The sequence below is a fragment of the Corvus kubaryi genome, unplaced genomic scaffold, assembly GCF_017639235.1.
Source record: "Corvus kubaryi isolate FWS band 111438036 unplaced genomic scaffold, C.kubaryi_AGA036_p1.0 138, whole genome shotgun sequence".
NCBI classification, from domain to species: Eukaryota; Metazoa; Chordata; class Aves; order Passeriformes; family Corvidae; genus Corvus; species Corvus kubaryi.
Window position 1 is genome coordinate 17,290,890 of NW_024580672.1, and position 26,186 is coordinate 17,317,075.

General features: G+C 36.8%; 1 protein-coding gene across 2 annotated transcripts in view; it reads right to left on the reverse strand.

Annotated features, from left to right (window-relative positions):
• Nucleotides 1–26,186, reverse strand: part of PDZD8 (PDZ domain containing 8) — a 53,476-nt gene that overhangs the window by 13,609 nt on the left and 13,681 nt on the right. The window contains exons 2-4 of one of the 2 annotated variants that reach the window (XM_042019420.1): nucleotides 22,035–22,157; nucleotides 17,898–18,000; nucleotides 16,214–16,270 (exon numbers count right to left, since the gene is read on the reverse strand). In XM_042019420.1, coding sequence (XP_041875354.1) covers nucleotides 16,214–16,270; nucleotides 17,898–18,000; nucleotides 22,035–22,157 — 283 coding nt within the window. The remainder of the gene's footprint in view (nucleotides 1–16,213; nucleotides 16,271–17,897; nucleotides 18,001–22,034; nucleotides 22,158–26,186) is intronic. The other variant, XM_042019422.1, reaches the window with a different exon arrangement.

Consider the following 26,186-nt stretch of genomic DNA (forward strand, 5'->3'; position numbering starts at 1 on the left):
CTGGCTACACCTTGGTATCTTTTATGAGTGTCACTGAATGAATACTAAAGTTCCTTTATAAAGGAATTCTGTAGAATGACCCACTTCTAATACAATGGATTGACTCGTGTTCATCCACCATCACAAGGATCTCTGCAAGCTTTGTGTGACTGACATTGACTTCTTAAAGGGAGTTCTGAGAGCTGAGAGCAGAGGAATGACATGGTCATTTTGAAAGGCACAGTTTAAGTTAAAATCTCAGAAATTAAAACATTCAGAATAAAGTTAAGAAAGAAATACTGGAGTCCTAATAGCACTAGACCTTTAAAAGACCATTTTTAACTTGTAAAAACACCTCAGTTCCAGAAAAAGATTTTTTTTTTTTTTTTTAAATTGTGGTTACTGTTCTCCCAGTGCATCATCTCAGCAGATGATGCACATGACCTCCACACCACTTTCCCATTGCTTCTCCCCTTCACTAAGAGCTATAAAACCCAAAAGCAAGCAACCAACAACCCCCCAAACACACACATGAAACACCTTTGCCTTCAAAAGATTTCTTACATTTACTGGCATCTGGAAATGGCTGGTAGGCGATTGGCTCTTATGTTCTTCAGTGACCAAAACATTGAAACATATATGCTGACTTTAAGCATGTTGGTCTGTGTTCTGATGTCAAATTGGTCAGCACAAGATGAATTAGGCCGCTCTGAGTTTGATGTTGAGACAGCACTAAATCTTAGTACAGATAAGTTTGCACTGCTCAGTTATTTCAGGTATATTAATATTAAAGCGCAGTACTTCAGTTGCTTTGAGAGTGTCTAATATTTTTACTACTCTCTACCATTTTTAATCTTGTCCATTTAAAGTATCTTTAAGCATAACATAGGATTTTCTCCAAGCTATACTGGCAGCAGTTTTTAAGAGACAGAATTTCCCATTAATGAGTACATCACGTTTTGGCCGCCACAATTAATTAAAATGTAAAAGAAGGTAAAATTAATTAAAAATTAATTAACAAAATTACTTTCTCTTTAAAACCCAAACAGCATTATTGATGAAAAAGTCTGTACAGCAAATGTGACACAGAAAGACACATCAGGCTTGATGGACTCTCTACCTCTGCTTTCCTACAAAGGTCTGGAATAGCCACCAGCTGTTTTGTGGATTATTAGGAACAACAGCTTTTGATGACAATAAAACAGTGAAAAAAGGGAAGTTTTTCTGTTAGTCTTTGTAGCCTTGTGAACTGTGGTCTGTGCATGGGGAGACAACGATCTCAGACAAACGTTGCATTTTTCCTGCTTGGTTTGTTTTATTTTTAGGAAGAAGTGTATTTATGGATAAAGGTCTTGATATTTTCTTACTAGTCATCTTAAATAGCAAGGCAGTGGGACTCATTTTCTGGTGTACATGATAGCTTGTAAAACCCAAAAAATACAAGTTACAAAATATTTTTGTAATTTCATTCTGAAATGAGTTACATATTGGACCAAGATCGTATTTAAAATAGTAATTCATTAAGGCCACAATACTGCAAATGTTATGCACATGTCTAACTTCACCATCATGAGCTATTTGTCTGAAAATAAATGTGACAATTCATCGTAGCAAAATTAAACATCTGCATGTCTGCCTGATGAGCACTGAAAACATTTGACATCAGCAAAATCCAGAACAGGCTTGTTACAGAACAAACTGAGGAGCTGTATCTTATTTTGCCCAGTACTTCTGACACATTGCAGGTGCTCTTCAGCTAAGCCACTGCTTAAAAAATTGCACCTTCCAATTGCATGGTGAAGCAGGTTACACGACATGCAAAAAGCAAACTGTTTAGCAATTATCATGAATTGCTGGGGCATTCTTACAGCAATTACAGGACAAGAATGGAGGAGTTAACGACAAACAAGGCAGCAGAAAACCTGCATTTAACTTTGAAGTGTCAAAAGCAAGTAAAATACAGGCCTTCAGTTTTAGGTGGAGCTCTTCTTTGCAGAGCAATTTAGCACAAACATCAACATAGCTCTTCTTTAAGTCCTCTTACTCACTGACATCCTTTTAGTCTTTATTAAACCCAACTCTGATGATTTCCTTTGGCCCTGAAGAAATGGAAAAGACTGATTTTTTTTTCCTAATGTTATATCACCATGTAAGTCTTTGATAGGTAAAAGGCTTCCTCCAATATTGCTTAAGCATTACTTGGTCATTACATAAATATTTAGTGCAAAACTCAGGTAGTCTAAAAAGAAATACTGAAATAAGACTACTAAGTTCATTAATAATACCATATGTGACACCAAACCAATAAAACCTTTACTTTGTTATGAATCACTGGATTGCAAATCACAGATAAAGGAGATTAATGAAAACCTATGAGTTTAGGCACTGTGAATAAGTGCACATGAGAGGTCAACCCAGGGTTTTGTTCATCTCCAAGGTGGAAGCAAAAAACCTGAAAACATTCAAGTGTATGCATTAAAAGTAAACCCTCTAAAACAGTACTTACTTATATGTATCTTGGAAGCACCTAATCAACGGTGATAACACAGCTACTATTAATCTTCCTGGAATAAGCTCAACATATTGGACTATCAGGTAAGGTTCTTGATAATGGAAATAAGAGACATAATGAAGAGTTTTCTCCACACACAGAAACCGCTTGGCAATTTCGATTATCAGAACCAGCAGCATTAGCTATCTGAATACTGACATGGATATTTACCATCAAAACTAAAAATACAAAAAGTTATTATCCACTGCAATTACAATAATGTGCATCACAGATGCTAGTCTCCATGGAAATCAGATATACAATGTAATTAATATGCACTAGAAAGTAGTCACTTTTAGATTTCAATAATGGGCGTAAAAGTAACATTTTAAAGGGCTTAGAAGTTACTTTCCTGACAGAAAAGCTACATTCTCACAAACAAACCATTATGACTGCAGATAATACAAATTACACTCTTATCAATAACACGGCCAAAGCAATAGGGACCTCACATACACCTAGAACCTACATAACCACACAATTTGAAATACCACAGAAGTTAAGAGAACAGTTTGTTATTTCTGCACTGCATAAACACACTATTTTCTTGGCAACTGGTACATGTCTCATCAACATTAATGGCTAGATGGCTATTAAAGCAAAGCACAAGCCTGAACAATATCCTGCGTGACCCAGTGAGTGTTCAGACTCCCACATTCCCACTGAACTAGCTAAACCCAAAGGAACTAAAGCAGATGTAGTAAAATGATTCGTGATCTTAACAGCTCTTCAGAGATTAAATAGAAGACCCATCTGTATCAAAATGAAGTTTCTGTTGCATACAGCCCCAGCCCCACCCTTTGCCCGGTAAAACCAGATCCACACTTTTCTTCTGAAATTCTGCGTTACCATGGCCAGAAAAAATGAGGATTTGTATTTAATGTATTCCAAATAATTCCTACACGAAGGCCAAGGTTTTGTATATAATAATCTTTCTGTACCTAGAAAGGCAGCCAAACTACACTGAGTTGTTTTCAATTAAATTCTGGACAAAACACTGCAGTATAAACACACAAATATATAACCAGTAAAGATTTCCACAGCCATACATCTATTTCTGGTTATTTTGTTGAACACATCACATGAAATCAATTTATTTACAGTTATAGGGCACAAGTCGCTGGCAGGCAGTGAAACAGCAGCTCAATGTCACATCTAATTAGCAGCACCAAGACAACAGCACACCTAGAAACCAGACTTTCATTCTGTTACTGACCATCACTTATAAAAATTGCCACAACTATTAAACTGAAAATATCTTTACATCAACATACTGACAATTCACTTTGCAAAAGAAATCAATACCCAGCTCTATCTCCTCTGCACTTGAAGAATAATCCAGATTATTTTTTTAAACACATAAAGATCAATTCCCAACAGCTACAAAGAATGATTTAGAAACAGAACATTAGCTATAAATTGGAATCACATACCAGCCAGCTTTGCAACTGAGCTTCTAAAAACGCTTCATGAAAATCCAAACATCTGAACTTTTCACAGAAGGGATCTTTGTGTGCAGTTTTCTCTCCACGCAATCAAAGTGACCATAACTTCCTAATAAAAAGTAGGATTTCCTTTCCCTATAGTCAGCTATCTGAATGACAAGAAATCAATTTCTGTAACTACATCTTCTCCAGAAAGCAATTTTAGATCTCAAACCACTAACACTAAAGCATGTAAAAGAGCTAAAAATAAATATTCTTCCAGAAACAGCTTATTAGGAGTACAACAAAAAAAATTACAAGAGGAACAGAACACTACCCATAGTGGAAGTAAAAGTTCATTCCTTTTGACCTTTTTTTTTTTTTGTATCTTCTGGCTCAGGGAAGTAATATATACCATTTCCTCATCTCCCTTTGGTAAGGTAAGTGAAAGAATGAATAGGAAATTATGTCAAGCTTAAAAACTTCTTTTACTTCAGCACTCGCTATAACTTCATACACTCTGGTTTTATGCTCTATTAGTTTTAAATTAGCAACAGATTTTATTGATAGCTAGTGAAATATATATGAAAAATACCCATGAGATTTTGTAAAGCAACATCTTTCTACTTCCCTTTTCCCCTTCTTTCCTCTGTCACCAGAAACCCAACTTGCTTGGGACTGTGACCAATTACCTCTCCCAAAGAATTCAGAACTCACACATTTAATTGAAAAATCAAACAAAGGATTAGTCAATACTGTACAATGTTTGAGAAACAAATCTAACTTAAAAAAAAAATCATACTGAAGAAGGTATGAATAATTCAGCTTACTTAATTTCAATGACCTTTATTAAAAAAAAAAAGAAAATTGCATCTAAGAAGCTGATGAAAACTTGTAAAATAATTTGAATACTTGGTTCAGACCATGCTACTATACTTTTTTGATCATCACCGTAAAGGCATTGGTGAAACAGGCCAAAAAAGGCATCGTTCATAAATGGCACATTCAGTACTAAGTATTCAAAAGTCTGAGGTTTTTCTTTTAGAGTGATGCTCTTAAAAATACTTCATTTGAAAACCTACAAGCTTAAGACATTAGGACTCTATAGAAAACACAAATGTGCAGTGTGATGAATGACAAAATATCTCACAGTAAAAAAGAGAGTAAACCCAACAAAATTTTTAATAGCAAAGCTTCAGGATACAAAATTACAAATTTAATCATCAGCTTGCTCCCAATGTTATACAGCCACTTTCCTCCCACTAGAGTTCAATATTTTTTATAACCTCTGCAACACACTAAAAAAACCTACCAGAAAAATTACATTCAGTCAGAGTTTAGAGGAAAAAAAATAAAGGGGTAAAACGACTGTATATATAGAGATGGGAAGAGAAAGGAGACTGGAGATGGAACTAAAAAAAAAAAAAAGTCAGACCTGGACTGGAAAACTGCAGTTTGTAAACCCATGGCTGCACTACGATGGCAAAAGACTTATAATTTTCCCATTCCCATGACCTCTGATTAATAAAATGTAATTAATTTACATCAACTACCAAGAAACCAATGGATTAAACTCAGCTTTTCAATTATTTGTTTGCAATGTTACATTTGGTAGAGACCTCCATGCATATATTACACTATATTAAGAAAAGAATTGCCTTTTTTGCATGAAAAAGAAAAAAAGAAAGACAATTTTGGAGCTAAAAAACCAAAACTATCAATGCTTACTTTAGGAGTCTGCTAGTCTGCAATGCTCAAAGAAAATCGTAATGAATAAACATGTGTGTTCACCATGCACAGCTTGCCCTTCTTCATGAACTCCTGAAGTCCACAAAACCAGACAATGACTTACATACTTTCATACCATTTGATCAAGAGCATTACAAAGTAATTAAACCTCAGGTAAGTCTACACTATTAAGGCAGACAAACATCAAAATTAACTGTAATCTAGATACTTTCAGCAGAAGCATCATTATTTTTTGCCATTTTCATACAAGGACACGTTTCTGAGTTGAAACAGTATTTTGCGTAGAAAGCAGTCCCAGGTTAAAAATGGCATGCAAGGATCATGATCTGAATATAATGCTAACATCAATTAGTAAGTTGCTAATAATTATTGAGAGAGCTATGGTTTTATTACACAGAGAGTAAAGTACCACGCCCTTTACAGGCCCTTCTCCCACCAGATTTCATAACCCAACATCCTTCTATTTCCATTTCCCCCTTCTCTCCTCCTTCAGCAGAAATCCAGCTTGCTTGGGACTGTGGCCAATTACCTTCTCCAAAGATTTCACAACTCACTCATTTAATTGAAAATTGAACAAAGAATCAGTCAACACTATACAATGCCTGTGAAATAAATACAACTTAAAAAACCCCATACAAATAGCAAAGCTCTGAGGACACAGGGCCAAGGAGAGTAACAAGGACTAGAGCCAAGCTAGGCCACCTTCTTGGCTAAAGTCTCTGCCTGGGTAAACACATCTTTCCCAACAGAAGTTGAAAGTCTATTTTACAAATAACTGTGCTTTCATTAAAAAAAATAAAAGGCATTATACAGGCATACAGACACTCAGAGGAATAAAAAAAGGAGACATAGCTAAATTAATACACAGACGAGACTCTTCCACTGAGCAATGAGACACTTCGAAATGGATATCAAAATTATGCCTCCAGATTTCAGTGACACTCACTCAGTTGACACAACTACCTCAGTGTAGTGTGGCTAAATATGATTTTCTGAAATTTTTAAATAAAAAATTGCACTCCTGACAATAACCAATTAAAAATAAATCTTTACACTAGATAAGACCCCTAGCCAACAGTCACATTACACAATATTCAAGATAAATGGCAGCAATACTTGAAAAATGGAACTAAAGGTATGTTGGGGAAGAGGTGAAGTGACAGAAACTCAAAAAAAGCTTGTCTGCATCTATAGTGCACCACCCACGCACATTTTGCATATCAGCCACTCTCTCTCTTACAGAAGGCATTGCTTTGAAGTATTTCTGACCAACTGATAGTTACTGGCTGCCTGCTCATTCAGCATTCTCAACTGCTATTCTTTCCTTAATAAATGCTATGCAGAAATGCATGATACCTATAGATACATAAAAAGATGTCTGGACACTTCAAGTTCATGATCTACTTGCGAAGTTTTGGCTTTTCTGTAATGACAAATTAACCACTGCTCTCCTATTCTGGGTTTATGCTGATGCCTCAAGAGAAATTCCACCTACAAAAAAATTCAATCCATTCTATTGACAGCAGAAATTTATACTCCTGAACTTTGCATTTGTCAATACATAACACCTGAATCTTACCTAGTAATCTGTAGAACTGCTAGACACCAGTCATCAGGAAAGCACATAGCAAGAAAAAAAGAATCTAGCTTTCCAAAGGAGGAAGAAGTTCTTTCAGAAGCTGGTTGGTAAAGTTACTCCCCAATAAAATGAAAAAATAAAAAAAGTAAGAGTGCCAAGTTGCGATGTCAAAGAGTTATTTCTGATATAGACAGAAGAGAAGAAAGAGAAAGGAACTTGCTTGCACTTCTCCTGTTCTACCACTGCCTTGCTGAAAAGGAGGGCCAGGATAAAATCTCTTATGACCCAAACAGCATCCTTCCCTACACTGTTCTTCCTGCTGCCACAGCAGCATTCCTTGAGTCTCTTCTGTCATAGATTTAAAATACATACCTCAGCATTTGAGGAGTTATATACCAGGTTGAGGATTTGGCAAAATCAAAAAAGAGCCTTTTGCTCCGCTAAATTATTCCTGAACATGCAGAAAAGTGTGTATTGTGTCCAGGACACATTTCCAGTGCCTTTATGGGTTACTACTCCCATCTGTTAAAAGAAATAAAACAAATCTCTGTGGAAGTAAATTTTTTCTTCCTAGCAAGAATCAGGTTCTTAATTTTCTGATAAATCTCATTTATTTTCATTACAATTACTAGATATGAGGGAATGTTGCTTTAATGACCTGTCATAAAATCTGTTCCTCCTAGCAGCTATTTTTGAAGCTCGGCAATTAATTACAACTCTTGGTTACCTCAGTCATATGCAACCAAGACTTTTGGTTCCGCATATACTTCTACACAGCAGTTGGCAAGAATCTGAATGCCTCTGCTCCCAACTGCAGCCAAAAGTTTGCTCCTAGTTATTACAAACATTTTCAGAATATTTGCTATTTCAGATTCTCTTCCAAAGCTAAAGCTTTATGAACTCTAGTGGAAATACAAACATTTATCAAGCTAGGCAAAAAACTTGTTTTAAAAATGAGTTCTTTTCTCAAATATTGTTTTACAAGGAATAAAAATCCATCATAGATGTTTTCATGTCTTGGCTATACACCCATTGTAGCCAAAGTGAAGAAGTTTAATATTACTTTCTCTCTCCAGCAGGTCTGTACCTCAGGTGTCATCTTGATGCAATTTAATTGTTTTTAGGCTAAAATTGCCTCTAGGCTGGACTGCCTGCTACACAAAGAAAGTTTATTCCATCTGAAGCCAAGCCTACAGATACATTCTTAGGCTAGTCTGAAGACTACATTAGTCTTTTTGTGAATTATTTTTCTTTAACTAGTCACAATCAGTTCAGATAGCTCTGCTGCCCTCCCGTCCCTGTGTAACAGTATACTCTGTCATGGACTATTTAGCAAAAGTGGAAATACAATTAGAAGAAAAAAGACTTTTTTATCAACAAGCACTGCCTGACTGTGCTCAGGAAGAAGGTCTGAGCCAGCTTAGCCCTGACCTTGCTGGAGCTGGGACCAGATTACTTCCCTTCTGTTCTAAATTACTGACTCTAGTCTAGTAACCAAACAGATACCTTGTCCAGATACCACTTTAATCTTGTTTTGGATTATATATATATATTTATAAAGAAATGCTTGGATTATATATCTATATTTATAAAGAAATGCTTGAAATCAAGCCAATTTTTCTGCTGAAGCCAGCTGCTCAATGTTTGTGATAGTACAACCACATATTTCCTGGGAGTTTCTCAAACCTGTAGATAACATACATTAATCAGGCACTTTAAAGATTCCATACTATCCTATGCTCCCTTCACATGTAGCTCACATAGTTATATAAAGTGATTGTTTTTAGTTTACAAGCTGCTGTGCAGACTATTCCTGATATATTCCCACAGATGTGTGATTTAACTGCTGTGGAACCTAGAAACAGATTTCTGCAATTGCTCTCTAAATATCAACTTTGTTATTTCTTGACTCTGTTATAGATCACTGGAGCTATAAGTGCTGATGAACTTCAGGTAAGTCAATTCCAATTTCTCAAGGATCATTTATTGTATTTGCAAGTACCTACATTTTTTAACATATGCTCAACTTGTTATGCATCAGACTTCCATCTATATTTAACAGAAGTAGAAAAACTGATGTTTTTCATTTTATCTATATATATATTTACTAAGTGCATGCAGTTACTTTTACACAAGAAGTGCATATGCATATTTATAATATATATGCTTCTAGATGGCTTCTATAATTAAAAGAACTCCAACAAACAAAACACACAAAAATACTTCTGCATATCTGCCTCAGGTTTCTAAGGACTTAGGTTTTTTTCTTTTCTTCAGCCTGGGAAAATCTATAGCTTCGATTAACATCAAATGGATCTGAGGGTGCACAGACATGATATTTGTTCCATCTAAAAATGGAAAGGGATGACCTAAGTATAGATCTGAATATACTGACTTTTGGTTAAAGTATCTGTGAAGACATTCATAGTTCATAAATTCTATTTATCTCACCCAAACTCTGACAGAGGCAGCCTGTTACCAGATTGCATTAAGGGAAATGCTCCATTTTCTGATGATGATTTACTCCTGATCACTTCTGATCTGCAGGTGCCCTTTGCAGAGCATCACTCTGCTCCCTCTAACCTTTATACACCAGGTGACCTTTTAGTCATTTCATTTGTGTGACGGGAATCGGCAGTTCCAGGTTTGATCCCCAAGGCTTTTCCAGGGCAATTGCTGCGCTGCCCACTCACATTATTCTCTTAGTGCTCTCTGCCATCGTCACAGAGCTCTGGGAGAACATGCACTGCACTTGCCTCATAACATTTCTGCTTATACATTTTTTTTAAATTATGGAAACTATTTTTAAGATACTTGGTCATCATTAAGAATCACTTATCTCGCACTGATAATTATCTTAATATTCACTTTTGCCTACGAAGTGAGATTTCACTCCTGCTACTCTACAGACACAGAACAGCCACAGTAACTGGTATGCAGTAACCAGCGGAAATTGTAACAACGTAAATACACCAAGCATTGTTCTCAATCACTCTGTGTGGCCTCCACGTGTTGAGCTCCACCAGAACTAGAAAAGACTTGTAACACTGAGACAAGCACCTAATTTCTGGTTTAGCTTGTGATTGAAGAGGGAGAAAGAAAGAAAAGATAAATAGTTGATTTAAGATAATGTTCAGTTAAATAATTACATTCTAGGAAGGCAAGATATGACATGTAACAACACTGCATTACCTTGAGTCCAAGAATCTGAACTGCTTAAATCATTTGACTTCATAAAAATAGTTACAATACATTAGAGTGTACTCAGAATAAGGAATTCCTCCCACAAAATTAAAGGCTTTGCTGTCACATTTTATGCTTGTACTTTGACACTTCAACCACAAAACTTAAAATGACTAGACATCAACTATTTGTGGTGTAAGAAAATTCATTTCTATCCCATTGAAGGGCATCAGATACCTACGTTAAAGACTGGTAAGTTTATTAGTTAAATAATTCATATTAATAATTATTTTATAGTTATTAATTAAGCATATTTTTTAAAATCGCCATTCCAAATTTCTTCCTGGTATCAAACCTGATGATGCTCTTGTTTAAGCTAATGTAATTGTTAACTTAGCCAGTGTAAACATAAAAACAGGAATCAGAACCAAGCAGCTGAGATTTCTTGTACAGTCATCTCAGTAGTTACTAATGCCCTCCAAAGTCTATAAACAGGTGAGATGTTTATACTTGGATGCAAGGACAGTATCAGATTCCTGAAGGGCAGAAGTTAAACATCAGCTGTTCTGTGACAACTACAAGCACTTGCCTATCCTTTGACAATCTGCAGAAACTCCAGTGTAATTTTCTCCTCCTTAGCTGCAAGATGAACTTCCAGATGATGAACTGCTTGTGGCAGAAACACTCAGACAAGTTCCCACTGAGCAACTCGCAGTCAGAAAAGAACAACTCTGCAACTCTGTCATGTGTCAAACCTGCACACATCTCACACAGATTTTGGAAGATGACTGGTTTTAGGACAGCCTATGAGCACCAAGTGCCAGTACCTTGCTATTTCTTAACAAGTATTTTTACTCACAGCCACAGGCCTCTTTTCCACAATTTTTTACCCACTCCCAGGCTCTCTCTGGAAAGCGTTTCTGGTCAGTAATTACACATTCAAGCACAGACTTCCTTTCTTCATTATTTTGGGAGACATAACTGTTCACCAACAGAAGGAAAGCATGCCCAACTTGATGAGGTCCTGATTTGGTAGGGAAACATTGCAACATCATTACAACATCCATACAGATGAGTAAATTAGCTTCAATCCAGTTACTACCTCCTTAGTAAGAGCAGATCCCAGTCTCTCAATCTGAAAAGAAAAAGCCTGTGTTAGGCAGAGGTTAGCTATTACAAGGTTATCAGAGAAAATGTATTTTAAAAGTAAACTGGATGGCTGAAGAAGAAAACAAACTACAAACCAATAAGAATAGAACCAGCTTATTTCTCCAAAGGTGGCTGTAGATATCTGTGTTTAAGTTAGTCCCTCCCCTTCCACTCCAGCCATGTGAGGCAGCCTCCAAATGAAGCTGCCAGCTTATCTGGCCATGCAACTTTGCAATAGGATGTAACAAAATAATTTAAAAAGTCATTCCAGAAATAATTTAAAAGTCATTCCAGAAATACTGAATTACCCAGAAACCACTCTGTGTGCCCTGGTCAATAAAACACTGTTATCTCTCTTACAATAAGCCATACTGTTTATACAAACTAAGTTAGCTTTCGGGCATCAGCCATCTATTTATTTAGCAAGACCAGCTATCACTGTAAATCAATTTCTCTGCAAATGAGAAAGACAGCTGCTGTAAAACCTACTTAAAACTCTTTACTGCATTCAGTATTTGGACAGGTTGCAGAACAGGTGACAAGACTAGGAAAAAAAGAGTCACCAGTACCACATCTAGTGACAGTGTTTACTTTTACAAGCATTTCTAAGGAAAAGGTATAATTTACTGTTTTCTTATTAGTTATATATATTTAAACATGAAACTGTATATTAAAAAGTATGACAAGAAAAGCTTACAACTGCCACTTGAACTGGGTACTACCAGGATGATACATAAAATAGTCACCTGAAAGGTAACTCATAGAGCCTGTACTACAGGTTGGCTATTACATGCATAAAACCACAGCAGAAATGAGTATTCTTTTCATATCAGCTCTGTAAAAAGTACTAAAGAAACAAAACTAATCCTGAGCAAGCCTGAAGTTTCATGTAACTTTTGTCCTGGAACAGTCATACAGGGAAGTCTTACTATGGGGTATTCACCCAACACAACCAATTAAAAGGCTGGAGCCTCTTTCACAACTTTGTGAAGAGTCAGGAGGTCACTGCCATGTTTTCAGGGAGTTCAACACCCTGCAAAATATCAGCTTGGAAGACCCCAGCTGGATAGACAGTATCACCAATGGCATCTGCAAAACCACTTGGCTACAAAATCTAATGGAGATTTCAACTGGAATTAAGTGGCTTCAAATCAAACTTATTTCACTATACAAGACAAGTATCTGGTTGCAGAACTCTTCCTAAACCCAAGTACCATGAATTAGCCTTGTTGGCAGCTCTCAAAGTTGGGGGTCTGGAAGTTCAAGAACACAGAGAGCACTAAGCACTATTCAGCACAGCTTCTTCTCACTCAATTAATGGATTTCATCCATGAATCTTTTCATCTACTATTTTAAATTTGAGACTCAGCAAGTCAGATTGGTTGCAAGCAGTCAGTTTCTGCAGTACTCCAGGGAAAGATCACAATGTCAAATTTGGACATAGGGAGAAAAAAGTGCAGGGAAGGGAAGCTCCAGATTTGGATGCACATGATAGATATATCTAGTACTGCCTGCTGCCAAATGCTGCAGTGTGGCAAGTTCCACTTTCTGCCTGCCCAGCGAGGGTCTTCATGCCCAGGGGTGCAGCACAGAACAGCTTCTGATGAGCAGGTAAGAAGTACCAGGTCAGACCGTGACTAGAATGATGACATTGAGTTCTAAAGAACTATCTCAATATACACTGAAATAAACCCCTCTGTCAGTGGGGTTTTGGTGTGGGTTTTTAATGTTCATATTCTACAATCCCTAAGCAATAAAGAACTACAGTGCATTTTCACAGGAGGTTGTTCATTAAATCACAGTAAAGCTTTTTGAAGCCCCAAGTCAAAAAGCTTAAATGTTTAGGATGAGACTGAAAAAATCCTGATGGCCTTCAAGTTTATTTGAAAGACAGATTACAGAATATTATGTAAGGCACAAATCTCAGAACTATTCCCCATTGTATTTACAAATATTACCAAGTTTTACAAGATCATGAATTTTCATAAAAAGTGACATTTTCAAAAAGCCTTTCTTGCTTTAATCCTCCTCCTTTCTTTTGATAGGATTAAATGCTGAAATGGCAGGCTGTAAAATAAGCACACTGAAATGCCAACTGTGAGGCATTTAACTCCATGTATTTACAAATTAACATTTCACAGTTGCTTTAAATTTTGACATTATAGTTTAGTAACTTCAGGCAACTCATTTCAGAAGGGCTGGATTTGATTTACATTATTTTTCATTTTAGATTCATATGTTATGGTACTGGAATACCATTAAGTTTCCCTTAATCCCTGATAAAGGAAATTTAGTTTTATGAAAAGCTGAGAAATATTGCTCTTTTTGATAAACAGGTACCAACCAGCCTGGAGATCATAGCCTATATATCTCTAGGTATACATATGAACAAATTCAAAGTGCAAGATTGAAAGATGGTGTTAAAGGTCATCTCCTTGAGTTACTCCAGTGCCAACCACAATGTTCAGAATGAACTGGAGAAAACATCAAGCAGTATTCATAAAAAAGCACTGGGATGTTTATTTTAATTCTTTAATTCTTTCTATTATTAGTTTACTTCAGAAGATATCTGTGTGCTCCTGAGACAACTGCTGCAAGAGTGAATCCTATGGGCTACCAGATGCGGCATTTTAGATGGAAATTTTTACTTTGCAGAATATGAAATGCAGTTTCAGCATCGCTAAAGTTAATATTTACAGAAGGGATTTCCACAAAAATTGTAATGAAAAACCCAACCAACAACAAAAAAGCCTGTAGAAATAGGAAACTGTGGAGAAATACAAACCCATGGCTATTCTTACAGTACCACCTCAGACAACGAGTTGACACCAGAGTTTAAAAGTGTTCCTTCTTTTTTTTGGGTTATCTAACTTGATTATTTCATGATCAATAATGGTTCTCTTGTGCTCCTGAATTTCTATAAAAAATACTAAGAGAAAACTTGGAACAGATACATTTTTGGTGTGCAGTTGAGAACCTCTCCTCACTACTTTAGATTCTTACAACCAATAAAAAGTACAAACCAATTACAGTTTACATATGTTTTCTGGGTATAAGAGTATCAGACGATACCAATCTCTTTGCAATAGTTTCTGCAATTTCTAGAAAACTACTTAATCTTTATCATAAAAATCAGGATGTAGATAAAAACCATGACTACAAAGATGAGCAGAGCAGTTCGTAAGAAACAAGATTCTCACTTCAGTACAACAATACTTCTGAGCCACTCTTCTCTACAGAGGTGGATCCAGAGAAAAGCACCAGCATCCACAGAGCAGTCAAGACACAGCAGTCAATGCACAGGGTGCTTACACAGGTACCTCAGGTCTCTACTACTCATACCTCGAGTTCATCTCTATGTCCATTCTTCTGCCAGTTCTAAAGAAGGCAGACTATATTCTCCCCTCTTATGCACAGAGAAACTTTGATTTCTGCTGAAAAATCATGCTGTTCTTTCACAACACTATACAGGAAGTGCTGGCACAGGTAAAGTCACAGCAAGAGTCTCATCAAGGGTAAGGGGGCCCAGGGGTCACTCTGAACAGATGTGTTCCAAGGGAAAATAGAACAATTCTTTTTGTTTGTAGAAATAAATCTGGTATTGCTGACTGGCAGTTCAATGGACATAACCATCCACATTTATGATACAGCCTCCACTTCATATCTACAAGCATGTATCTCACTATTGAGACATATCTAATTATTTAAGCATGGAACACCTGCGTAGTAATCCAGTGCTGCTAATGCTGATTACTGCATCCTAGCCATACATAATTTTTACATAGCAATGCACTGATTAACGTTAATTCCACCAGCATGTACTACTAATTAAGATATTTAAGAATGTTTCACACGGGAATGTGCCAAATCACTCTCTGAAGTCTTATTGGTGTTTCAGACCTGAGAAACGTAAGTCTGAGACACCTTTGTATTGTAATAGACACTTCAATAATGCTCCAGAAATATTCAGTAACACAGCAGCTTTTTTCAAAATCAATTGTGACATCTACTAATGTTCCATAAATTCTGGGATCAGATTAAAGTCTTGCCAAAATTCATTACAAAGTATTAAATCTGTCTAATCTTTTATCACTACTACCAGCACAATAAAAAGAATGAAAATGTCAGGAAGTATAGAAAGTTATGAGAATTTTCCTCAGGAACATTGTAGAACATAGTCTGAATCAGAGGATGTATTGTCATGCCTTTGTGAAGCTTGTATAAATTAGATCCTTTTAAACCAGAATATATCTTTTAACTTTTCACTTCAAGTTTGTCTGCCATTTCTTCTTCACAGTTTCTGAAGTTGTTACTCATTCTAACTTCATCTTGAGTAAATATTGCACATGTGAGCATTAAAATGAGGATTTAGTATTAGAAAGATAAAGTATTTGCTGCCTCATGGTTAATATTGCATTAGGACTAATAATCAGAAGGATAGAAGTAAACTTCTTGTTTGGACAAATATCACATTTTTTTCATTATAACTTGCTATTTAACTACTCACACAGTTAATATTTCTTAAAAAAACAAAGTTCCAGTGCTAAATATGTCAGCAACACTTCCTACTTTGTTGAGGATCTTTGGCAATACTCTTACCACTCGGTGAGACGTCCTAACACTTTGTAACTTAGCTTGAAAAGGTAACCTGATTTCCTAAGGAAAAGAGATTTCCATGATTACACTACAGCTGTTGAATATAAATCAAGAAGCAACAAGTAGTTCTGCAAACTGCTAATTTTAATTTTCTGTATTGTACCATATCAAGACCTTCAAAAGCACGATCTTTAAACCAGGCCACCATTCCAGTGGCTCAAGTTCATGGTGGTTGAGCACAGTGAATTCTCCAGTGCCAGCTGAGCTCGAGATGCAGCAACTCAAACCAAGGAGTCTCTGCTCTCTGGCAGCGTTTGAACACACTTAATGAAGGACTGCACAGAAAACCCTCCCGTACACTGCAGGCCAGATTTCCAAATACTTGAAGACATTTTTTTACAAACTGCCATTTCATTTAAAAACCTGCCATTTCATTTTAGATGCTGACACAGAAGATGAGTTTTTGAGAGTCTCTCCCTGAGTACTTTTCCATAGTTTTAAAAAGCAGCCATTCCACCCTCACTCATTTACTCTTACTGCCATCTGCTGTCACAAACACATTGGTGCCACAGTGTCTACAGAGTGTTTTTCCTTTCCTCTTGTGTTGTTAGAGTGTAAAAGAATGTGTGCTACTCAACACCTAAAAATAATCACAGCCTTATCCGTGCAGAGGAGTGTACTGGTAAATCAATGCACTGCCACCTTCATTGCCAGAGCATCAACCCTGCAGATCCATGCATGTTTTCATACACAGATGTTACTCAGCCATATGCCCTTTTTGGCAAAACATAATATACAGTAAGCTGGAAACAAGTATCACAGCATTTGTTAGAAGGATTTTAGAACCAATGCAAAGTGGAATTTAATGGTGGAAAACTGAATGAGACGTTGAAATTCTGGATTCTTGCTACTCCAGTGGAAACTGATGCTGGTCTCCAAACACAACTCCAGTCAGATATAACAAAGGCACATGCTTAAGCTAGTTGCACTCAGCAGAGGGTAAAATGCAGGACAGGGATTTCTGTTCCAGTGATTTCTTTACATGAAACCAACTGTTAACCTGAAGTCTTTTTAAAGCTTCAGGGGTTTTTCTTCAACAAGCATGCTACTTACTGCTCAGCACAAGCCCAATTCAATTTGATTACTAACACAATATCCCTCTAATGTAAAACTGAAAGGCTCTTTCATACATCACACCTCTTCTCTGAAGATATAAAAAGAAGGTCATTCTCACCCTCACACACACAAAAAGGCAGGCAGTCTATAGGCTGTATGCTGCTAAACTCATGTTATCGAGTGTAATAATTAGTAAAACACTACCTTACAATACTGGCCAGGCAAAGACAGGTGAATCTTACTCACTGCTTTCTAAACACTGCCCCACCCAAATGTAACAGGATTATAAAATGCCTATTTTCCACTATTTGTTTTAATGCAGCTAGACAGCTGACAGTATATTCAAACCAGGTACAGTTTCAAGCACAGTTGTGATAACTGAATGTGATGCTGTCCATACATGGTAATTTGACAGTGGATTAAAAAGTAACTGGTCTGCTACGTTTAGGGTTTGTTTTTTTCCTGTTATATCACCCATTTGATTACCTAAAGACACACTTTCTAGATGATGTACCAGGAGCACAAGACAAACTGCAATATGCAATGATGACACCCTTTTTTTTTTTTTTACCGTTTTAATAGAACTTCTTGATTTCTCTTCCCAAACGTTACTGCTCAGCTCCATTGTGCAATGAACATTTGTTTCTCTTTCATAGGATCCAAAGATCAGTAACCTGAAAGAGAAAAGCCAATAGTAAGAACTGTAATACCATTACATATACCCCAGATACCACATTAAACTCCCCATCCTTCATTTATACACTATTAGTACCAATGTGAACACATAGAAGCCCAGATGCAACAGATTGCACAGGCACAGCCCTACAGCAAAGGAAAGCCACTGCCACCCTCTAGTGGAAGAACTCCAAAAATGTAAAATACAACAGAATTTTTAGCTAAGGGGTTTTTTTGAGTTGACTTTTTTCCTACTTTGTTTTCCTTTTTTTTTTGTTGTTGCTGTTGTTGTTTTGGTTTGGTTTTGGGTTTGTTTGTTTGGGTTTTCTGTTTTTAAACAAAGTGTTCAATCGGCATTTTTTCCATAAAGGACTTGTGTTTTATTTTAAGAAGACCAACAACAGCCACCAGAGTCGTCCACTTTAGTCCTAAACATCACAATGCAAGGCTCTCCTTGGGTTTAAGAGAGTTCTTACGTAGATTAAAGTCACCGTTTACTACTGCTTATATTTGTATTTCACTAAACTGGGATCCTCTTATCTGTGATTTTTGTAACATTTATAACAAATGAAAGAGTGGTTCTTCATGCATGATACCCTATTCCAGAAGGCTACAAAGCTTTTCAGACTGATATCAGTACTAGAAAAGGAAAAAAACCCAGACTATAAACTTTAGGCTATAGAACAACAATCAAGTTGTTCACAGCTTATCTCACAGTAGCTGGAAGCAGATAAATATTTTGGAATAAAAACTTCAAACAAACCTTAGTCATTCAAAAGAGCTGTTAGATTATAATTTCCCCCTCAACCTTCTATATACATTTGACAAGAACGGTTTCTAAGTTTTCATCCAAAGTATCTTATTTGTGACTGTGATGTGTTACACAGCTCTTCAGATGATACAGACAAAAGCTGTCAGAAAAACATGTCCATTTTCTCTGTTTATCTTGACATTGTTAAATAATATTTCTAGGTTAAATATTTATAATCAAAAAAACACCTCTTCTTTCAGATGTGGAGATTTGTAGTAAACATACTTTGAAAATTAAGTAAAGCTATTGAAGACAACTTTCACCAATAATTAGAACTGGTAAAATTAGGCCGACCCAGAAAAACACCTTTGTGACTGTGACAGCTCTCAAGCTTGCTTTTGATCACTTAGACACACTCCTGGGGAATTTTTCAGGGGTACTTATGGTCCCTCCAAAATATCAGCACAGAAGCTATTTAGCTATACTAGATAGAAAAACAAGCACATGAGATAGGTCAAAACAGGAATACAACAATTTTTAGCTAGAACTGTAACATGAAAGTCACAAGGAAAACAAAGAGCCATATTGAGATTTCACCTTACAGCAGGTCAACAGCACCTGTTAACCTGGTGAAAGGTGAAGAAATACATCACAAGACAGCCCAACTACATATTAAAATTTTGAAGAGCTCTTCATGCTGGAGTTTGGAGCTCAGTTTGCAATTTCAGAAAGACAGAGGGAAAATTTTAACTACTGCTACACTAAGAAAATTTTTGTTTGAACAATATCTCCATTAATATGCAAACAAAGGTGCTGTACCCTGTAAGATGGCTGCACATAAAGACTGACATGATTATATATAACTATATATTAAAGAGATATCTATATCCTACAGATTGAAAAATGCCCACTTTATGGCACAGTTTTGGAAGCGTATTCTCACCTAATATAATCAGAGTTTATAGGCTTTGTTACTTTCTTCATAGTGTCTCTTTAAAAAGAAAACAACAAACAACTCAAAATTTAGCAGAATGCTGCTTTGTTTTTCCCTTTTTCTTCAAAGTTTGAAGAAAATGACAGATAACAGCGTTTTTGCAACAATTAAGTTCTGTGAGGGCATCACACTGACAGAAATTTGAGGTTTTCGTACAGGTCAGATAAAAACTAGCAAAACATACTCCTTTCATTTACACCAAAATTCCCATCCTTTCATTGATTTAAAAGATGTGCAAAATTTAATTTTTCTTTCAACAGAAAGAAACATGACAGCAGAAAATTGCTATGGTCAAGCCTGCAATTAGCGCAAAAAGTGCAAGTATTTGGTCAAGTGAAGAGCATAATTTAATTAAACAGGCCATTTATAACATAGAAAAAGTTTGCTAAATGTTTTACCACTATAGTTTCACCACTGATGTCCAGACTCAAACAGGAGAAGCAGCAGAACTCCATTACCTGACTAGATGGAAGAATTCTACTCCAAACTCTGTACAGAAGTCAAAGATCATCTACTGTACTGAGAAAATATAAAACCTTCTGGGGCACTGAGCAAAATTGAAAACCACACAGAAATTAAAGTGATCTTTCATTCTGGAATGAGAATGAAAGAATGAAAAATGATCAGGCCTCTGTGGCAGATATAAGTGCAAAAGCCCTGGATGTCAGCACAAAGTGCTGTACTGGGAATTGGCCCAGCCAACTTCACACCACTCACAGAGGGCTGGTGGAAAAGGGAAATTTGATCACTGTTACTTTTATATATATTGTATGTTTCTTCTTTCACTACCAAAATTCCCTATTTCTCTTTCTACCTCATCAATACCTTCAGATGCAAAGCAAGAGTACTTACTCACTGAGAGACCCTATGGACAGCAGTTGTAGTTGTTCTGTTCAAAAAAAGAATGGGGCAACTGGAAGATCTGAGGAATTACTGTGGGTCCAACAGTCAGACATCTCGGCTGAGAAGGGTGTGTTGAGAAAGCCCAAGCTGCATAAAACACTTGGATTATGCCAGACCTGACAAATCAGCAACTGCATCCTCTCCCAGCCATCTGATAAGCATCTGTGACAGCTGAAAATACTGAGAGGTCAGATGATGATGTCAGACTGAGCAATCTGGGTTCTCAGTGCAAAGAAACTCAAGAGTTGATGCTGCACAGTGTTTCAGATTCAGGAAAGACAACATTTAAAAGATTACTTTCCAAACCAAGAATAACTGCACACAGTGCAAGATTGGTCATTTTGGCTCTTATGATAAAAAGAAATGCACCACTGGGCTGAAATTGGAGAACTGCTATGAAGAGAGATCAGAGTTCCCTTACTCAGTACAGGCAAAGGGGGAAATGCTCCTAGTGGACAAGGAACTCAAGACAGACATTTTGGGATCCTTGGATTATCCACAGAAAACATCACAAAGATAGAATTCCTGCTTACCTATCTCCCTATCACAAAAATATAACCACTGTTGTCACCACAGAACCCTTAGAAGCAAGAAATCCTCAGCGCTGATAAACCACACTAGTACAGCAAATACAGCTCAAGTGGTTGCACAATGCTACAGAAAGAAAGTGCCAAGAGGAGTTGACATGGGAATGCAAGCAATGAAAAGAACAGGTAAAAAAAAAAAGGTCTTGCTGCAAAGCAGTTTAGTTCATAAAGAATAGAACTGCACATGACTAGATCAAAGCCTTAGCACTACTTGGATAAAATCTAACATAAACCAAGAGGCCTGACAAAAAACCCCCCAACAAACCAAGAGCCCACACACCTTCTCTCCAGCTTTGAAGAGAGTTAATTTTCTCTTCAATGAATGAAGGAAATAGATTTTATTTCTTTCCATTATTTTGTTCAAGACAAAGACAATAAATAATGCCTTATAAAAGTGATTTGGATTTATCCAAGTGAGTGAAACAATTATTTCCCTCTGCTTACATGATACAGTAATATAATTGCAACATTTATATTGCCCTGGAAAGAGACTCCTAATTTGGTGTGGCAGAAAGGCAAATCAAACAAATAAGAGGAGACACAGATTAGCTTGTAACCAGGCAAAATTCAGAAAGGCAAAGGCTTGCACCCACGCAAAACAGAAGTTTCTCAAAGTAACTGCAATTTCCTTTGCTCATTTTTAGTTTAAGGAAAGTACATTTCTTGATTAGAGTGCAATCACAACACCAAAGCTGCCACTTTGTGAATCAGAACTGGCCTACAGCTATAATTACTATAAACTGAGGAAACACTGGTCCTTGCTTAGTCAAGAATGAGCAAAAGTGCACAAAAATATACCTTGTACATTCAATTAATGTGACTTTCAGTCGACCTTCTGTCAACAGAAAATCCTGTATACAGAGGTCTCGATCTTCATATTCCTCAGATGGCAATACTTGAAATGGAAAAAATGGCTTGAACCTGAAAAATACAGAATAAATTTCTCTTAATTCAAATTACACAAATAATATGAACACACAAAATTATAAAAAAGGTAACAGGATGATAATTAATCTTTAACACTATTTAAGAGAAATACTGCCATTCCTACGTATTCATTGGTCAAAGGGAATGAGTAGGAGCTACCAAAGCTTTTTAAATGCAGCAGACTGAACAATATAAACAATGATTGCTTCACAGGAATAGACTGAGTTACATTTACTAGCACAGGAAATTCTGAGAAAGTGGGAAGCAGGTAAAAATCACACAGTATGTTTATGATTGCAAATATGATTCAATACAAGAGTCCTATTACAGTAAATATCTTCCCAGGTCTTTAAGTTCATCTGAATAAACATCACAGCATAGAAAGATGAAAATATGCTATGACCCTAAAACTTCAACTTTTTATGACAGTGCTGTTGGTGCACCCTAATGAACAGTTCCCTTTAGTTACACAGATTGAGTCTTCTCCCACTTTGTAAAAAACTTTCAGTTGCTCTTCTTAGCCAGTTTTCTCAAATAAAAATAAAGATACAGGTATTCTAAATATTTGCCCTTACACTTTATTTCCCTCACTGCAGCATGTGATTCACAGGAAAAGCAGTTCATGTTCAAGATAACGTGTGTAAAACACTGACTATCTCACCACATAATTCTCTCTTTTGGATTAGAAAATGCTGAGTTATAAATACCAATTTGGTTTTTAAGTGATAGTGCTCCAGCGTCAGCCCCTATCTGAGGGAGGGGAGGAGGAGGAGAGGCTGCACAGCTGCAGCCCCATCACATGGCTGACACACACAGGCAATCCCAACTGCAAGGGCCACAACCTCGCACAAAGGAAGATATCACAGCATCTGTACTAAAGTTTTTGAAAAAAAAAAAACCTCCTACAGGGTATTCCTTCCTTCAGTCTTTATTTATTGCTCTCATTTCCTAGCACTGCCTTGTGCTTTGGTTTCCATCCTCTGTCACTGACACAGCCTCCCAGCGATTATTTGTGTGGAGACTTACGAATAGCAGAAGAGGAGCAGCACAGCCTGCAGGATGTCTCTGCCATTTCATAAGAAAGAAGTCTTTCATAAGTACTGTTTGCTCAACCATCAGAGGCATCTGCTTGTCACATTCAGAGATCACAATATGTTCAGGAAACAGTCACATGGAGCTGAACTGAAGAGTTTCAGAAACTCAAATAAATAATTAAGTGTCCTTTAACTGTCAGCACACACTTTGGGAGGGAGCTCCATGCTCTCTGATTCAAGACGCTCCGTTTCTGTATGAGCAACAGCCTCGTACAGAGCCATGAGAAAGACATTTCTTTTGTTCTCTTTGTGAATAAACACAACTCAACACTCCAGCTATTTTCCTAAAATCCAACTCAACTTCAACTTTAATTTGGTTCCAAGTTTCTCCCTCATTAACTCCTTCATGAAGAAAACCATTTTGAAATATGTCACATAAAAATACTCAGTTTTAAACACTTTTTTTTTTTTTAAGTCTTATGCATGACAAATACAAGGCTATTAAATCACTCTGGCCATGGTTTAGGTTTATGAGTATACCCCAAATAACCAAGTCAAAATATGCCCTGTGCATGTACTGACTGGTCTGGTATTTTACTCATAGTTTCCCTTTATAGTTCTTGAATTACTAAAGTAATAGTAAGCATCACAAGGGTAGGGAAAAAACACCAAGATGACCCCACTATTTTGACTCTACAGAACTTAGTACCACTTCAGGGCCTGGCCACCTCCCCACTCAGACCCACCTCATGTTTCTCACTTTAAGCACATGCAATGGTACCTGCTAGGAATGATTTTACTCCCTCAAAATACAGGCTTAGCTCAGATTTCATTAGGCAGAAGAGTTAGGCAAACAACCTGCAAAATAATGCCAAGTTTTGAGTGAATAGGTACTTGTAGGTTTGAGGATTTTTAAGCACTAATAAACTACTTTTCAATTAGTACCAGCAACTGCCAATACGCCTGTTCCTAAAACCTATTAAAAAGATAGTTTTCCACGGGAGTATTGAACGCACAACCACCATTCCGAGCTTCAGTAACTTACTGAAACAAGACTTCTGGCAGGGAAAAATGACAAAGAAGAAGATAGAAGATTCAATAGGCTACCTTCAGCTCTTCCAATTTCTGCAAATACCATACTTAAAAGTGTTGGTATTTCGAAGGCCTTTCGCTTACATATGCACACATCCTGCAGCCTATTTAGCAAGAACACAAACCTGGACAAATCTATCTTCAATACTGAGAGAACAAACCAGAAGAGCAAAATAACTGATTCCAGTAAGAATGCAGACATATCCACCTACACATTCAAACCAAAAACATCATCCTCAAGTGACTTCAGAACAAAGTGTTAGTACAGCACACACTGCAAGCCTTTGCTGCAGCACAGTATAATGAAATAATCCCCAGCAAGCCATTTTCCTTGCTAGATTAAGACAATGTTTACTATATTTTTGATTTCTATTTTGAAAAAAAAAATTAACAAATTTATACAACAGTGAATTAAAGGCAAAATAATTCTAAAATACCAATACAGTTATACGCAATAATATGCAAAACACTTCGCAGTGCATGCAGGACTTTGTGCAGCACTACTTAAACTTCCTACAAATATGGGATTAAAAGGCAGTCTCAACATCATGTTTAATTTACAACAAGCACTCATGTTCACATTCTTATCGCCACAACTAATTTGCAAAATCTTTAGCAAAAAAGGAACACATAACCCATTTCCATAGCAACATACAAAGAGCTAAATATCCCATATTAAATGCATTTTTTAATGTTTGTCAGCTACTCTGAAGCCTTCCAAATTTATAATAGCACTTATCTATTTAATTTACAGAGAGTTTGTGCATTTCCAAAATTAAACTATTTCCTGTAGATTTCAATTACATATTAGGGAACTGAACTGTTGTCAGAATATTGAAGTGCAAGACAACACTATTTATTTGGAAAGACTTTCCCAGTGGGATTTGGTGAACTAATACAGACCCAGATGGGGAGTGCTGGTAACAGGGTGGGACGGTTCCCTTATGTTGTAAAGCCATGCACAGGAAATCCATGCTCTCAACAGGGACAGGCAGCACAGTTCTCTCATCTTTTTCCCCAAAGTAGGAAAAGCCTGTGAGCTTCCCCACCTTCTAAAAGCAGGGCACATGTTCTTACAGAGCCATCATATCTCTCCTTTTGTTTGGCTGGACTGCAGCAGGCCAGCAATGGATGCTGTCTGCAGAAAGTCTTTAGAAGTGCCTTATATTAAATGCTTATAGTGCCTTTTCAACTTGTTTTTAAATTACCAGAGTCCCTCCACAAACTCATCTTATTTGTCTAAAAGTGAAATTCAGACAGCACACTATTAAGAAAATGCTAGCTAAAACCTAGCATTAATATGAAGAGGAATACCCATCAATCAAACTTCATGTGAAATTTTAGCAAGTAAAAAAACCACAACCCTACAGAAGCAATATTTAAAAGAAGCTGTAGAGTAGCAAGTGTTTGTTAACAAACATTGCAAGATACAAACAGCAAAAAAATTCTGCTTCATGCAAGGAATTAGTCAGATGATTACACTGAAAGTAATTAAGATAAAGTTACTCAATTAATATATAGGATTAAAGGTGTACACTAAAATAGCACAATACTAAGCTCTTCCACACACAAAGCACAGCAAAAATGTTTCCAGCCACTGCAGGCAGTGTCTCCTTCACTTGAAGGACTTCTACACTCCATTCGTGCCAGACTTCAGAGTCACTTCAGTGGCTCATTTGCTCTGCAGTGACTCATTCCCTCTCACCACCGCCTCATCAAAGTCTAGATCAAAAGTGTATCCAGAAAAACCCCAAGCAAATCAACCTTATTCTCTTCATTTTGAGTGCTTTCAGCCCTGAATGGGGGGAATTCTCCCTTCCAGTTGCCAGTTCTGGGAGCAGAACTCACCTACATGGAACAAGTCTGTAATTCAGTGATTTAAGTTTTAAAGATGTCT